This window comes from Anomalospiza imberbis, chromosome 29 (assembly GCF_031753505.1).
Source record: "Anomalospiza imberbis isolate Cuckoo-Finch-1a 21T00152 chromosome 29, ASM3175350v1, whole genome shotgun sequence".
NCBI lineage: Eukaryota > Metazoa > Chordata > Aves > Passeriformes > Viduidae > Anomalospiza > Anomalospiza imberbis.
Genome location: NC_089709.1, coordinates 463245 through 479575, shown reverse-complemented (window position 1 = coordinate 479575; position 16331 = coordinate 463245). Strand labels below are relative to the sequence as shown.

Genomic DNA, 16331 nt, shown 5'->3' with positions numbered 1-16331 from the left:
CAATGCAAGGGAATTGCAAAGATAATTGTCCCATATTTCCAAACATTGAATCAGGGCTTTGAGATCCTTACAATGAGCTTAACACCCCAGCATTTTGATTTTGATCTATGAACTCTTTTGAAGAATTCTCACACCAAACCACTTGCTCTCATTAACTTGGAAAACCCAGCGCTTCACATTTCAGCTCCTTAAATACCCTCAAGGATCCCTTTTCATCTTAAATGAATCTAATAGAGAGCATTTTAAACAGTTCTCAATTCTTCTCTGTGTCCTACTCCAAGCCAGTGCCTGGTCTCTTGGGGTGTTCCTGCCCATTTATCTTGAATTAAAAGCATTTCAGTTGATTTGTAATAGAACAAACCGGATCTAATGGCAGGCTTGGCTCTAAACTCAACATTTCCCTGTGAACCAGGAAGATCTAAACTTTCCAAATAATTTCCAGTCACCCATTTAACCAAACAGAGGATAGGAATAAAAACTGAATCTTTCACATTATGGATACAACTAGTGAAGGCAACCCAATATCCAGCAGAATTTTCTGATAAGAAACTTCCAGTTTGGTTTGTAACAGAACGCCAACCTCAAAAGCAGAGAGCAGCCTTCCATAAGGTGTCTGCAAGGTTTATCTCTTCACCTCAAATTTTGCCTATGAATTCCCAATGAAAGAGAGCACCCCGTATGAATTGTACAGCAAAGAGAGATTCCAAAATTATCAAAGAGAGATTCCAAAAGCAGCAAAGAGCAATTCTAAAAGCAGAAAAGAGCAGCTCCAAACTTACCAAGTCGTTGAGAAGAACGAGTGAAGTGAAGACGTTTGGGAGAACCCCAAGTGGAGACAGCTTTTATACAGTTCAGACTTGCCTGAGGGCTCGGAGGAGCTCATTAGTTGACACAGAACATTTTTTTGTATTGATTGCTCCTCAAAGTGATGAAATTGTTGCTCTTTGTGTTTATTCTTGATTTCAAATGCCGCGTTACGTCACACAAGGTCCTTTGAGCTGAAACGCTGATGGGTTGAAATTGGTGCATCTTTCATCCTAAAACATGATTCATGAATTAGTGTCAGTTTTCTGGAGTGACACCATGTACTGAGCTGTTTTTACACAAATATTCTTTTCCTGACCTATAAGACAATTATGCTCAGTCATTTACAGAAATGATAAAACTCTTAGAATGGTTTGGGGAAACAAATATCCAGAAATGTCTTATGTTTTTTCTGACCCTTAAGCCACAGTTTAAACCTGAGTTTAGTTCTGAAGGGAGAGATATTTATGATTTAAAGGATTAGAATGGAAAGCTCAGAATAATCAGAGTGTACATTGAATTAATAATCAAATTTATGTTTTATTGAGATGGTTCCATCTCTGGAAGTGTTCAAGGCTGGTTTGGATCAACCTGGTACTGTCAAACCTGTCCATGGCAGGTGTTGGAACAAGAGGGTCTTTGAGGTCCCTGCCAATTTTAAACCATTCCAAGATTCTATATAGGAGAAATCCCAAATTTAGCTGTAGTGGAAATAAAATTCCCTTTGTTTTTAGAGAGGATCTTGCAGCTAATCCCATCCTTGTTGTCATCTTTCTGCACAGAGCAATTACAAAGTGGGAATCTGCTGGCAAAAGCAAATGTTGGATTTGCTGAGGTTTCTCTCTCTGTTTACACCACGATTGTCCTACTCTATCATTATTGTCGTTATCATCATCACCTACGTGGTAATCTTAACACCATGTATTATTTATAAATGATGAGCTTTTTCAAATCTGGAGATACATATGGGTATTTCCTGAGCCATTATCCTGGGGAAAAAAAAAAAAAAGTCAAAGTTTTGCAAGAGCATTCCAAGGGATTTTCAACCACCTCCTGAACACCCATTACTGACTTGTTCCTACTGTGTCAGAGTTATATAAAATCTGTGCCTGGGTGTAAACACACCACAATTAAAAGAGATTATCACATTAAAATGCATAAATTGAGGCCACGTGGGTTTTTCCCATAATCAGCTCTTGATTTATAACATTGACCTTCCTGTCTTTGACCTTAAGAATAAAATCTATTTTTTCATTTTCATTTAATACACAGAATGTTGTGTCTCTAACATGTAAGAATAGGAGTGGAAAACATGAGAAAGGAAAATTCGATAAGACAACTCAGAAAACTCAATTTCCATGGAATTGTGGCTGCCAGGTGACATTTTTCTCTGTTTCCAGGGACTGAAAGAGAACCAGTGGAGAGTTTAAAAAGGAACATGGGGAGAGACTTCTTTCAAGGGTTGAATTGGCAGGAAAAGAGGGGATGGATTAAAACTGACAGAGGGGAGGTTTAGATGGGATATTGGGCAGGAATTGTGCACCCCGTGAGGGTGGGGAGGCCCAGGCACAGGATATTCCATGGATTCCCCCTCCCTGGAAGTGTCCAAGGCCAGGATGGACGAGGCTTGGAGCACCCTTGTCTATGGAAGGTGTCCCTGCCCGTATCAGGCGGTGCCACTAGATGATCTTTAAGGTCTTTTTTAACCCAAACCATTCCATGATAGCATTTTATGGTATGAAGTCCATTCAAAGATGCTCCTGATTGTTGTGTTTGCCTTGCCTTGAGTAGGTGGAGGGAGAAATGCTGAGCCTACAGAACCAATGTTTTTCCTTTTACTATTTGTCCCCAGTCCTCATTTGAGGCCCTAAAAGAAACTCCATTGGCGCCGTGTCTCCTGTTGACCTCACTGAAGGACCTTTACCTGGACAAAACCACGAGGTCTTCAGTCATCCCAATTATGAAGAACTCACAAATAAATGAAGTCAGCTTTATTTCCTCCCCTAACGCTAAGGAAAGCAATGGGATCATAAAAAATAATTCCCCCCATAAAGCCCGAAGACAATAGAGGTCTGAGGTGGAATGTGCAGCTCACGCTATGTGTGGGTTTGAAGTGCACCAGCAATAAGCAAAAACAATTTCAGCACTTTGGGGAATTAAGTGTCCTGCAATTTGGGGTTGGGACCTAATTATGAACTGGCGCATCAGGTGGCCAATGCCCTGTGGGCAAGCAGGGAGCTCTATAAAAGGTGTCTGCACCAGGTCCTTCCATCCACTTCTCTCACCTGTTCTGCCTTCGTGAACCAGGTAAGTCACTTTTGTCTCAAGCTTCTCTAAATTGAACTTTCTGTCGAGAAATCTGGTTGCAGTCAGGCGGCCGATGCTCTGTAGGATATTTGGTGTTTAATTTCTCATTTATCTCTAGGTCTTTTAGGAGAGGGATTCACTGACTGGTATTGAACCCCAAAATTGTATTATTTTAGCACTCCAAAGGGTTACTTGTCTGTATTTTAGGAGATAAAGAATAACCCGTATATGTGCCTGCATTCGGAAGAATTTTGCTGAGTTTGTAACAGGAAAGATAAAATCTGAGTAGAAATCATCAGCTAAAAGTAATGTAATGCTGATGAAATTACCAGATCTGGAAATTCAAAGATACAACTGGAGACTGTGGTGGACTGAAGTCAAGAGTAGCCTGGAGATCACAGCCATAGCAAAAATAAGAAAAGGAAATGCATTTACATCCCAGATTTATTACTGATACCCTTGGACTGCTTCAGCACAGCCTAAAGTTTGCTATTCTTTTCAAATTAATATAAATTGACACTTTCCACAGATTAACCTCCACCCCTGCAAGATGTCCTGCTACGACCTGTACCCCTCCTCTGCCTGCGGTGTCATCCGGCCCCAGCCCCTGGCTGACAGCGGGAACGAGCCGTGTGTCCGCCAGTGCCCTGACTCCACCACCGTGATCCAGCCTCCTCCTGTGGTGGTCACCTTGCCCGGCCCCATCCTCAGCTCCTTCCCGCAGGATTCCGTGGTGGGATCTGCTGGAGCGCCCGTCCTCCCAGCCTCTGGGGCCTCCCTGGGCTATGGGGGTCTCTATGGATATGGGGGTTACGGACCCCTGGGCTACGGGGGCCTGTGGGGCTATGGGGGTTACGGACCCCTGGGCTACGGGGGCCTGTGGGGCTATGGGGGTCTGGGTTACTGTGGGGGGTACCGGGGCCTGTATGGTTTTGGGAGATCCTTTGGCTCCTGCAGCCCCTACTCCTCCTGGTACGGCCGCTACCCGCCGTGGCAGCTGTGGCCCCTGCTAAACCCGTGGGAAAAATCCCAAGTGAGGTCTCACTAACAGATGAAATGTGATGGTTTCACAGCCAAAGAGCTTGGAACCACTGCTGCTCCATCCCAAAACCATGGATTTGTATCTGTCCAGCCCCTTTTGGATTTCTCCTTTTTCAGCTTCTGCCTTAAATCTTCTCCCGCCCCATTTCTGTGTTGCCTGGGGTAAATATGGAACAAAAGGGCTCAAAATGGGTCCTGTTTGTTCACATCAACATCTGGGATTTGGAAGAGACCCCGAATCAATCACATGTGAATGTGCCTCTGGCTGGAGAAGAGTTTCTTGCTTCTTGGAGACTCTGCGAATGCATTGCTTTTCTTGTTGTCATTAAAAGTTTATTGCATCAAAGTTGCCATGTTCTGGTGTTCTTTTCTCCTGTTTTCACCTTGGTTATTTGGCTTTGGAGAAGCCTCACCTGTGCAAGTGTCTGTAACAGCCTAAAATATCCTGGAGTCATGGAATGTTTGGGCTGGGAGGGATCTTAAATTTCATCTCATTCCACGCCCTGCCATGGGCAGGCTCACCTCCCATTGGCCCAGGTGGCTCAGAGCTTCATCTAACCTATCCCTAAACCATGGAGATGAATGTCCTGCCCAAAAAAAGCAGGGAAGATTAAATTTCCCTATGGATTTCTTCCAGGTAAAGCTTTCATCTCTTTGAACTTCATGCTCTGTCCCAAATATTTCCTCAGTCAAATACTTAAACTCTGTCCTCAGGAACAACCTCATGTCGTGGTTTGACATGGAAGTGATTTTTTCAGGAAGTTGGGTCAAACCAATCAGTGGTCAAGTTTGGATATTGGCACTTGGAGTGACCACTGAAGATAGGGATGCGCCTCTGAGAACACAGGGGGTTAAAAGCAGGAACTCCTAAGAGCTCGCTCTCTTTGGTTCCGGTCAAGGTGCTGTGCAGACCTCCCCTGCCCAGCCATGGGGCTGGGTGGGGGAGGGGAAGCCACATGGCCTGGTCGAGGTGAGCCGAGGGGGCTGAAGGGCTGGAACCGAGCCAGCTCCTGTGGACGGAAGGGTGGAGAGAAGCGGAGATGTCTTTGTCATTCCCCCCCCCAGAGGGAAGAGACAGAGAGTCCGGACGGCACCTGTAACTTTGCCGGTGCGGAGGAGAAGGAGGGGGGGGAAGGTGCCCAGCCTTGGCCTTGGGAATCAGCTGCTGGGCAGAGATATCAGCCGTCCAGGGAGTCTGAGCTTTTAACCCTTTCCTGAGAAACGAAGGCTTTGTAAAATATTACTCCTCCTTGATTTGAAGTAGAAGAAAGACAGTCTGGGATCCGAGATGATAGAAGAAGAAATTCTTGAGTTGGAAGGAGATGATGGAGTGGCTTGTGGCTGGACTTTTCTTGTTAGCCATAGACTGAACCAAATTCTCCTGACAGAAGCTGCACTTAGGGTGGTGGTTGGTGTGCCAAGAGACCTGTTTCAGTGATTACCAGCAGAGGAGTAGAGAGAACAGAGGAGAGTTGGAGAAGGTGTGGAGAAGCCCTCCATCTTCGAGGAAGAAGAAGAGGAGAAGAAGACCTCTGTTCTTGGACCCTCAGCCCCCAAGGGAAAATGGTGGGGACTGTAGTCCCAAGATGAGAAACTGAACTGTTGTCTCTTTTGGTCCATGGCAAAGCATCCTTAAAGGAGCCCTATGAGCAGTCTGTCCATGCACGGTGGTGAGAGCACTGTGACATGGAGAGGAGAGTGTCACCATGGCAGATTTTCTCTGGGTGGTTGCCGTGTGTGACATGGAAACACAAGGGTGGCAATTGTGTTTCCTGGGGAGTCTGTGGCACAAGAGAGACTCCTGTCTCCCTTGAAAGATTGAGTATTTGATTATCTGAAAGGTGGCAACTTGATCAAGATCCCGGGTGATGTCTCACTGTTGAGTTTGTTTGGAAATTAGGTGGGAGGAGGAGGGGTGTTTTGGAAGGTCTTCATCCAGGATTTAGTGTTTGTAGTTTTTATAGTAGTAGTAGTTTAATAAAGTTCTTTTCTTTGTTATTAAGCTTGGGCGTGCTCTGCTCTGTTCCTGATCACATCTCACAGTAATTATTTAGAAAAGTACATTTTCATGGGGGCGCTGGCATCGCGCCAGTGTCAAACTGTGACACCTCAGCAAAAAGTTAAATCAATTTTCCTGTCAAATCTTTAAATAAAGTTTTCTGGGCCACAGAGTGAAACTTTGAAATCAGAAATCTTTCTGAATAATCATGAAATGTAAAGTGTTGGATGGCTTTTGACAGAAAAACAGCTCCTTCAAGGATTCATTCACACCAGCAAGAAAAGCTGGAGCAGAGAGAACCTAGGAGGATGGTACCTGGAAAAATAAAAAGGTAGGAAATACCTTAATCTGTGAGCAAATCCACCCTTCTTGCTCTGGTGAGATTCCACCTTCCAGGATCTACAGGGAAGCTGGAGAGGGAACTGGAGTGACAGGACAAGGGAGAATGGATTCAAACTGACACAGGGCAAATTTAGGGTGAATATTGGGAAGAAATCTTTCCCTGTGAGGGTGGATAAGCCCAGGCACAGGTTTTCCTGGGAATTTCTGGTTGCCCAATCCCTGGAAGTGTCCAGTGCCAAGCTGGAGCAACCTGGTCTAGTGGGAGGTGTCCCTGCCCATGGTGGGGGGTGGAAGGAGAAGATCTTTAGGGTCATTTCAATCCAACCCATTCCATGAGTCCATGACTCTGTAATGTTATTTTTGTGCCCCAGGACAGCTGGGCAGGGAGGATTCCTGGTCCCAAATTCTGGATCAAGGAACAGGGACTGACTTCACTCTCAGCTAAGACATTACAGGTGGTTTTGAAGTCTGAACCTCAGCCTATTGTAAGGATTTGAATTCCACCCCCCACCCCCCATAGAGAGAGAAGTGTTGCAAACCCACAGCCAGAGAAATTGAAACTAAAACTTCGTTTGTTTTTTGCAGAACAGAATCACTTTAATGAGAAAAAAAGCATTCACAGAAAAGCATTGCAGAGTATGAAGAATATCAGATCACAGGCAACTCCTTGTGTGGTTGCTCTTCTCCAGTTGGACAATGAAGTTGCATTTTAGAACAAGATAAATTATTATTTTATCACACATATTACACACACATAGAAAGGAAAAAAAGCCCAGAAGATGACAAGTAGAAGGTGAACAAATCAAGGAGGAGTTGTGTGCTTCCACCTCCACCGGAGTGGGGTGGCTGTGGTCACAACACCTCCTCTGAGGCCAGGATTGTATCTCTCTGTTGCCGGTGATTCCTTACTCCGAGATGTTTCTGTAGGGTTTAGCAGATCCCCCAGAAGCTGCGGCCGTAGCGGCCGTACCAGGAGGAGTAGGGGCTGCAATAGCCAGAGCCAAAGAGTCTGCCAGAGCCGTACAGGCCCCGGTACCCCCCACAGTAACCCAGACCCCCATAGCCCCACAGGCCCCCGTAGCCCAGGGGTCCGTAACCCCCATAGCCCCACAGGCCCCCGTAGCCCAGGGGTCCGTAACCCCCATATCCATAGAGACCCCCATAGCCCAGGGAGGCCCCAGAGGCTGGGAGGACGGGCGCTCCAGCAGATCCCACCACGGAATCCTGCGGGAAGGAGCTGAGGATGGGGCCGGGCATAGTGACCACTACAGGAGGAGGCTGGATCACGGTGGTGGAGTCGGGGCACTGGCGGACACACGGCTCGTTCCCGCTGTCAGCCAGGGGCTGGGGCCGGATGACACCGCAGGCAGAGGAGGGGTACAGGTCGTAGCAGGACATCTTGCAGGGGATTGGAGGTCAACACAGGCTAAAAAAGAAGACAAGGAGTTCAAAATTCAGCAATTCAAATTAAAATAATAAGTAGAGCATTCTGAGCACTTTGCAATCTCAGTGCTCTCTTGTTTTCAAAAAGCGTTTTTTTCAAAAATTCTCTAAAGTGTATCCGCACACAAGAGCAAGTGGGAAATGTTCTAAAAACCTTGTCCCTCATAAGATCCTGCAAAGAACTATGACTGATTTCTCCATATTAAACTGAAAACCGGGAAGCAAAAGCAGCGAGAGCAAAGTGACTTTGTCCAAGGTCATTGGATGAGTCATTAGAAAAACTCAGATTTGGGTTCAGCAGGTTTGCATGAGATGGAGCTTATAGAGAACTTAATTACAGTAGCTTCGTCTTCCCACTCATCCCAATTTTGCTGAGAGTCAAGGGAACAACAGATTATAGTATTGTGAGTGCCCAGAAAGGCATTTGACAAGACAACAAAGAACAAATCTCCAACGATGTTCTGTAAATCCTAAACAGAGTTCTGAGGAGGAACTTGAAAGTGAGAATGTGAAGGAGAGCCTGAGGGTTTGTGATAGCAGGACACAAATGACTTTATCACATGTGAACGGCTGCAGGGGTGAAATCCTTGTCAAACCTTGAACCTTTTATGGAAAGGTTGAGATGGGTTAAATGTATCAAAATGAGGATCAGAGAATCACCGACTTCCTCAAGCTGGAAGTGACTCAAAAGGCTCAAGTCCAGCTCCCTGCTCTTTGCAGGGTTATTTAGAGCTAAACCAGAGAACCTTGGAATTGCCTGGTTTGGAAGACACCCTTAAGATCATCCAGTCCCACCCCCTCCATGGGCAGGGACACCTCCCACTATCCCAGGTTGCTCCAAGCCCTGTCCCAATTGACTTTGGACACTCCTAGGGATGGAGAATCCATGGAATATCCAGTGCTAGGGCCTCCCCACCTTCACAGGGAAGTATTTCTTCCCAATATCCAACCTAAATTTCCCCTCTGTCAGTCTGACCCCATTCCCTGTGTCCTGTCCCTGCAGTTCCTGAGGAAAGTCCCTCTCCACCTTCCCTGGAACCCCTGCAGATCCTGAGGTCCCCACACAACCTCCATTCCTCCAGGCTGAACATTCCCAGCTCTCCCAGCCTGGCTCCATAGGGGAGGAGATCCAGTCACCTCAGTTGACTCAGAGCACTGTCCGGTTGCTCCAAGGTCCAGAGTTCCTAACACCAAGAACTCCACAGAGAGTTCCACACACCAAAAAGACAGAAAGGTCCTTGATCTTTCCCAAGTCCATGCAGATTCACCCAACAGAAAGGATGCTGGACATCAACTCGAGTTGAAGCCAACAATAAAAAATACACCAAGAGCAACGGAGAAGATTCAGACTTACCCAAGTCTCCAAGAAGTCAAGGGAAGCGTTTGGAGGAGCAAGGAGACAGAGGAGCTTTTATATCAGCTGGAGGTACCAGATCACATCTTGCCCGCCCCAATTTCGAACTCATGCAACCATCAGGATGATGAAATTGTTGGGTTCATTATTGGCGTTTATGAGGCCTTTCAAATTTGTTTGTAATAATGATCTAAACATCACCTGAGATTATAGAGAATTCTTTCATCTTGTGACGACTTGGGGGGAGATTAATACCTGGCGTTATTCCTGTCACTTCCTTGGAATTACATCAGGAATCGCCAAGCCAGCTCCCCTTGGTATTAACTGAATACCTGGAGAGTGCCTCATGGGTTCATCGGAATCACAAATTCCACTGGAATTTAATCCTGAGCAGGAAAAACAGCGAAATCCTTAATTTTGGCCAAGTCCACAGAGTTCCATGGAGGAGACAGAGAGGAACCTTTGCCTTCCTGAGGCTTGTTTGGGTTTGGGAGATAAACAAGGAATGAATTCATAAAGTTAACTGAAGCACAAAGAGATTGGAGGTCCTGAAGAGACTTTCCCAGGTGTTGAGGGTCCGATGTTTTCTGGACAAAGATGGCACCTAAGAACATTGGATGTGCCTGCGGAAAGGTGGGATTTTTTAGGGAAAAATGGATCCTCTGATGCAAAAGTCAAAATGTGATGCAAGTGCTTTGAATTATAGCCTTGTGTTCTTAGAAATTCATGAGCTCCTGTGATACAAAAGTCATAAATCCCACAAACGGCTGAGCTGGAAGTTTCTGGGATGAGGGAACAATCAGGAATTTGGAATGTGTGACACAAAGGCTCCTTCTTGCCTCATTTACAGTTGGGCCATTTCAATATTGCAGACTCCATGCCATAGGTGATCCCTAAATGGTGAGGTGGTGTTCTCAGCCTTTGGGGGGCAGGGGCTTTTGGACAATAATCTTTTCAAGCTTCCAGGGAGCAAGTCCATGCAAATCCTGTAGATGGTCCAGTAGATTAAAGGCATGGAGCTGGAATTAGGTGCCTCACAATTATGGAATGACATCACATTCAAATGCTTCAGTCAAGATATTTGTGTCCTTGGTATCATCGGTTCAAGGGCAAATACTGGGGGTTTGTGCCCCTTCAGGTTTTTCCCAATGAAAAAGAATTTGAAATAAAAAATTCTGAATAAAACCCAGAAATTCATGAACCGTATTTTATTCAAAAACAATTCCGGGGTGCGGGCAATCACAGGCTCTGGTCCCAGGGAACAAGGGACAGGAAAACAGGGAATGGCCTTGGGTGAAGGTTGGTCACAGCTTGGACTTGATGGTCTTGGAGGGCTTTTCTAGTCCAAATAATTTCAAGATTCTGTAACAAAAACCATTTAAGGACCACAGGATGCTTTCCACGCCTTCCTTTGGGTTCCCTATTGTTCTCACATTAAGCAGAGAGTAATAATGATAAAAATGACCACACCAAAGTTGCTCTAAATCATTTATTCTCCAGGTATTTTGTTTTTTAATGGAAAAAAAGCTCTGCACATCAGGTGACCCCAAGCGAGCAGACAGGTTTTGCCATTAATGATGGAGAAGCTCCGGAAGAGCATTGGGATAATTCCTGCTGTAACGCCAGGGCTGTGAATGGAATGATAACAGGAATGAGGATGACTTGTCACCATTCCAGATGAAAGAGGGCTCAGTGATGAAACGCACCTATCACATTTCACGAGACTTCGGACCAGCAAATAAACAAAGAGTCAGCAGAACTTTGAGGACCTACGTGTCACATTCATTTGGGGTTTGCCCCAGTTATGCACATCCCCAAATTGCACCTTAGATGATCCCCAGGATTTTGGGAATGGTATAAAAGCTCTCCCAACCCGGGGCTCTTCACTTCGCCTTCCTTGCTTCATTCACCTCCGTGAGAAAGGTAAGCACCATTCTAAGGGATCTCTTCCCTTAGAATTTTTCCTTAGAAAATTCCAGTCTCTCTTTTCTGTGGGTCTTAATCGAGGTTGGGATCATCCATAAGGATTCTAAGATTCTTAATAATTGGGTAATTTTGTGATGGTTATCTTTTTAGTTGGTGCTGGACATTCATAAGTTCAAAATGGTAAAATCATTCTTTCTTCTTAGTAGAAATTAGAAAAATTACCAAAGCAGCTTCCAAAGCATTGCAGAAGGTTTGTTCAGCCAATAAGAATTTTCTGTGGGTTTTCTAGGTGGGAACGAAGTATAAGAAATTAGGAATGAGACCCCAGGAGACATGACAGGTCAGAGAGCGAGAGATTTACAAAAACACTGATGAGAACAAAGGACAACCAAGACTTGAGACATAACAGCTATTTACATCCACATGTCCAAATGTCAAATATTTTAACCATTGAATTTCTGCCTTTTGCTCACTCCTCAGTGTCCGCTGACCTCCAATCCCCTGCAAGATGTCCTGCTACGACCTGTACCCCTCCTCTGCCTGCGGCGTCATCCGGCCCCAGCCCCTGGCTGACAGCGGGAACGAGCCGTGTGTCCGCCAGTGCCCTGACTCCACCACCGTGATCCAGCCTCCTCCTGTGGTGGTCACTATGCCCGGCCCCATCCTCAGCTCCTTCCCGCAGGATTCCGTGGTGGGATCTGCTGGAGCGCCCGTCCTCCCAGCCTCTGGGGCCTCCCTGGGCTATGGGGGTCTCTATGGATATGGGGGTTACGGACCCCTGGGCTACGGGGGCCTGTGGGGCTATGGGGGTTACGGACCCCTGGGCTACGGGGGCCTGTGGGGCTATGGGGGTCTGGGTTACTGTGGGGGGTACCGGGGCCTGTACGGCTCTGGCAGACTCTTTGGCTCTGGCTATTGCAGCCCCTACTCCTCCTGGTACGGCCGCTACGGCCGCGGCTTCTGGGGGATCTGCTAAACCCTACGGAAAACCCTCTGGATGACGTAAAAGGGCAAAGCAAAATGCAGATTTTTCTTTCCTTTAAATTCTTTCCTGATACCTCCATGAGTTCAATTCCTTGTTATCTTCTTTATCACCCCTGTGGCTGAATGCAGTGACAGACTGAAGTGTCTTTCAAGCTCTGCCTGCGTTTACAATCCTGATGTTACCATGTTGTTTGTGTTCTTTTCTTTCTCATTAAAACTGTCGCATCACTGAAAATCCTCGTGTTGGGCTTTTGTGTCCTCACCCACCCCTGAGTTTGCCAACCTCACTGGGTAAAGCTCCCTACTCTGCATGAGGCTGCAAAACATTGGGCAAACCCTGCCCAGAGGGGAAAGTCTCCATGGAGAGCCTTTCATGGGTCTGTTTTACCCATGAATTTACAATTTCAGTAAATTTACATTTACAGAATTACAACGTGGTCACAGCATGGTGGCTAAAGATAAGCAGAAGTTTCCTCTATGTGTTGAGCCCTGTGTGCAGAGGGAATTTCTTTAAATTCGCAACAAGGACCTCATTAATGGTCACGGAATCACAGAATTGGGTTGGAAGAGCCTTGAAGATTGTCAAGACCATGGGTTTAATTTATTTATATATTAAATAGAAATAGGTTTTGTGTTCAGATTTTATAAGTAGCCTAAAACCCTAAAGCACTGCACCATAAATGTCATTATCTTCTTATGTCATCAGCAAAGCACAAAGCCACCTCCTGATTCAGGCAGATCCTTATCTCACAAGGAGTTTTCCTTATCTGGTTCAGCTGCCAAAAGATCTCAGGGTACGCATTTTCCTGCAGCAAAAAGATTTGGTTTAGAGAACATCTGACCAGAAAATTGAAGGAAAAACGTGAATTTTAAAAAGGCAAAACCTGCTGCAAAATTGAATGACTCCCAGCAGAACCCAGAGCTTCCCCAGCAGTATCCAAATGACAGGCAGAGTCGATATTCTATGTCCTGCCAGGACCTGATAAATCAGTCAGAAAAATCTGTCTACCTTCTGTCAGGACCTGAAAAATCAGTCAGAAAATCTGCGGTGGTGAAGAGAAGGGTAAGAAGAGCTCAGGTTACAAAAGGAGCCCTTAAGCAGTGTTTAAGCCAGGCTCTAAGGGAGATCCCACGGTGCTTCCGGAAGGAAGGGACGAAGGATCCGTGTGATGACAGTGGATGGTGGCTGAGCCACCACCCTCGGGTCAGGGCAATCCTTGAGTTGGTCACCGGGAAATGTGACGGTCATCAGGTGACACAAGCGTGGCCGTCACCCAGCAGAACCTTCTGAGGGACAAGGGGAAAAGCTTGGAAATCTCACGGAAATGGGAAAATCGAGTATCCAGTTCTGGGCAAGAGGGACATGGAGGGGCTGGAGAATCTCCAGGGAAGAGAATGGGGCTGGAGCAGCTGGAAAAGGGAATGGAGAATCCTGAGGGAGCTGGGGGGGCTCAGTCTGGAGAAAAGGGGGATCCAGGGGGAATTTGGGATCTGACAGGTGGGATTTGGGATCTGACCCCAGGGAACAGGGACAGGACAAGAGGGAAAGGCCTTGAGCTGTGCCTCCTGGAAAGGCCTTGGAAGGGGCTGCCTGGGGAGGGTTGGAGTGGCCACCCCTGGCAGTGTCTGAGAAATTCCTGGACGTTAGTCTGGATGAGCAGGTGGGGGGTGGTCCCAGCTGGACTCGGTGACCTTGGAGCTCTTTTCCAACTTAAATAATTCTGGGATTCTGTGAAACTCCTGGCAGTTTCGAGGAGGGGCTTTTGATATGTCCTCTGAGCTGCTGGAGACCGCGAGGCTCCCATTAACGTGTTTATCACGCCTGGGTCGCCTCTCGGTGACGAAAGAGTTTTGCTCAATGTTTCTGTTTATGAGTTGATTCAAATTCTGACGCTGCATGAAACACAAATTACAACCCAAAGATTTCTTTCATCTCAGCACTTTAATTGGCTGAGGTTCACACCTGGTAACGTTCCATGAAATACACTCAGAATGACAGCACGGATTCTGCTGCTTCATTTATTCACCTCTCATTAGCTGGCATAATGATGCTGGCTCAGGTATTAATCATCATTTTCATCTGCTTGAAGGTGCAAGATTTTTTCTTTTCTTCTTCACCTCTGGTAGACAAAAAATTGATGAAAACCTTGGTGCCTTCCTTGTGAAATCAGCAACTTTTATGTGTAGTTGGAATTTGGATTTGGACAAAACAATTCAGAACTTTTCAGAAACTTTTCAGAGGAAATTACAGATTTTTTTTAAACCATACAGATCCGTGTTTTGTCTCACAGATGTTCAGGCTACGAACAGAGAAAATGGGAGTGAAAACATCAGCACTGAAGAAGAAACTCACCCAAATAAACGAAAACTTAAATTAGACAAGAAAATCCACAGAGGTGAGAAGCCATGAGCTGGTGAGGGAACAGGAAGTGTTCACTTGGACAAATTATTTTCTTTATATTTTACTTTTAAGAATAATTATAAGACTAATTTTAATTATGTTTCAAAATGCTAGGCTGTTAGAACACAACCACATATTTATATCACAGTAATCACACCTCATTTCACACATAAACTACTAAGGAGGGTTTGGAAAGTGCTTAAAAACACACCCAAAAAATATTTGGACACTTTTTGGGGGGAATTATTCCTTTAATCCGCTGGCAACATCCCAAAGTTTTGGGGGAAAGAACCTCCCAATTTCAGTGCAACTTTGGTAGGAATGTGTTTATGTAATAACTGATCCACAGCTAATGAGGGGTTTTGAGATGGGACCTGGCGATGTTCATCTGTGAAAAAAACACTGATATCCCTCCAGGGGAAAAAAAAACCACAAAAAAACCCAAAAAAACAACACCAAATTTTGATTTAAGCCCTGTTTTAGGTACTAAAATATTGTGTTTTCTGCATTGAGGAAAATTGGGAATTTACCAATCCCAGCAGGCAAATCCACGATTCCCAGAATGACCTGAGGTTTGTGGCTGCGGGTGCAAAACCCATCAGGAGGCTCCTTGCACCTCTCCAAGCATTCCATTGCAAAATCTGGGATCAGAAGTGATGAGAGACAGGATCTGGAGCCCCAAACCCCCAAACCTGTGCACGGCAGCAGGTTCTGACTCCGATTAAAATCATTAATGAAGCTAATGAAGGAAGGGCTCAGCAAATGGGATTTAATTCCCGCTGGGAGGGATGGAGCTGCTCCATCAGGATCCGAGATGAAAGGGAGCCGGCAGCTGGAATGTGCTGGGCAGAGATTCAGGGTGGTTTTGCAAAGCAAGGAGAGTTTCGTCACTTTGGGGAGTGATTTGGGCTCGTCCGAGGTGGCGACTCGTGGGCTCGGCGTGTTCAGCCCCGGGGCATCCCAGGGTCGGTATAAAAGCAGCAGCTCTGCGCAGCTTTTCCATCTTTCTCCTGCTTTTCTCCTCTCCATCAGGTAAGTCCGATGCCTTTTCATTCCTCTCCCAGCTCCAGAATACCTTTGCTTTTTGATTTTTTATTCCAGCTACTGTTTGCAACTGTTACATTCATTTTCAGGGCTTTATATTTCCTTTGTTCTTTTTTTCATTCTTTAAATTTTCATTTATGCAGTATCCTGGCAAGTATTTTACTGCAAGGATTTAGGAGCCAAATCAATTTGAGGCATTTTTTATTTAGGGATGGTTTTTTTTTTCCTGTTATTCATATTTGGCCATTCTTGGACTGACAGCAGAATGAAAATTCAGGATGGCACAAGCTTTAAAATGTTGAATTTTCCTGCATTTCAGTCTGTGACTGAATCAGGGAAATTTGTCCATGCCCTGAGCTGTGAAATGATCCAGCTGAAGAAGCAGTTTAATTCTAGTCATATATATATATATACATATATATATATATATATTTAATTATTTAGTTATTTTCATCACAGCCAAAGAGAAGGAAAGTAGACTCGTGCTCTGACCCAGTGAATAAAATAATATTTCTACTTTTTTACTGGAAAAAAACATTAAACATTTAACCAAAGGCTTTTATGCCCAGATATCCAGGTGGGAAAATGTTTTAAATCCATATTTTTATGTGATGAAGGAATTGTGCTCCTTCCATCCTATCCCATGTCCATCCCACCCCATGTCCATCCCACTCCATTTCCATCTC

The 16331-nt window shown here is 45.4% G+C and overlaps 3 protein-coding genes across 3 annotated transcripts; 2 read left to right on the top strand and 1 right to left on the bottom strand.

The window, feature by feature from the left end:
- Positions 1-3661: 3661 nt before the first annotated feature.
- On the top strand, positions 3662-4124 carry LOC137463620 (scale keratin-like). The gene is given in 2 exon segments (XM_068174898.1): positions 3662-4096; positions 4098-4124. Coding segments are annotated over 2 exon segments (462 nt in total).
- A 3299-nt stretch (positions 4125-7423) lies between these two features.
- On the bottom strand, positions 7424-7891 carry LOC137463520 (scale keratin-like). The gene has a single exon (XM_068174759.1). It carries the CDS (start codon positions 7889-7891, stop codon positions 7424-7426), a length of 468 nt encoding a protein of 155 aa, XP_068030860.1.
- Positions 7892-10803: 2912 nt separating this feature from the next.
- LOC137463604 (scale keratin-like) lies at positions 10804-12518 on the top strand. The gene is made up of 2 exons (XM_068174879.1): positions 10804-11213; positions 11697-12518. The coding sequence occupies exon 2, from the start codon at positions 11725-11727 to the stop codon at positions 12190-12192; it is 468 nt and encodes a 155-aa protein (XP_068030980.1). The 5' UTR covers positions 10804-11213; positions 11697-11724; the 3' UTR covers positions 12193-12518.
- Positions 12519-16331: the final 3813 nt, after the last annotated feature.

Excerpts from the sequence above, each read along its gene's own strand:
- LOC137463604 (XM_068174879.1), top strand. The coding sequence starts at position 11,725 with ATGTCCTGCTACGACCTGTACCCCTCCTCTGCCTGCGGCGTCATCCGG.
- LOC137463520 (XM_068174759.1), bottom strand. The coding sequence starts at position 7,891 with ATGTCCTGCTACGACCTGTACCCCTCCTCTGCCTGCGGTGTCATCCGG.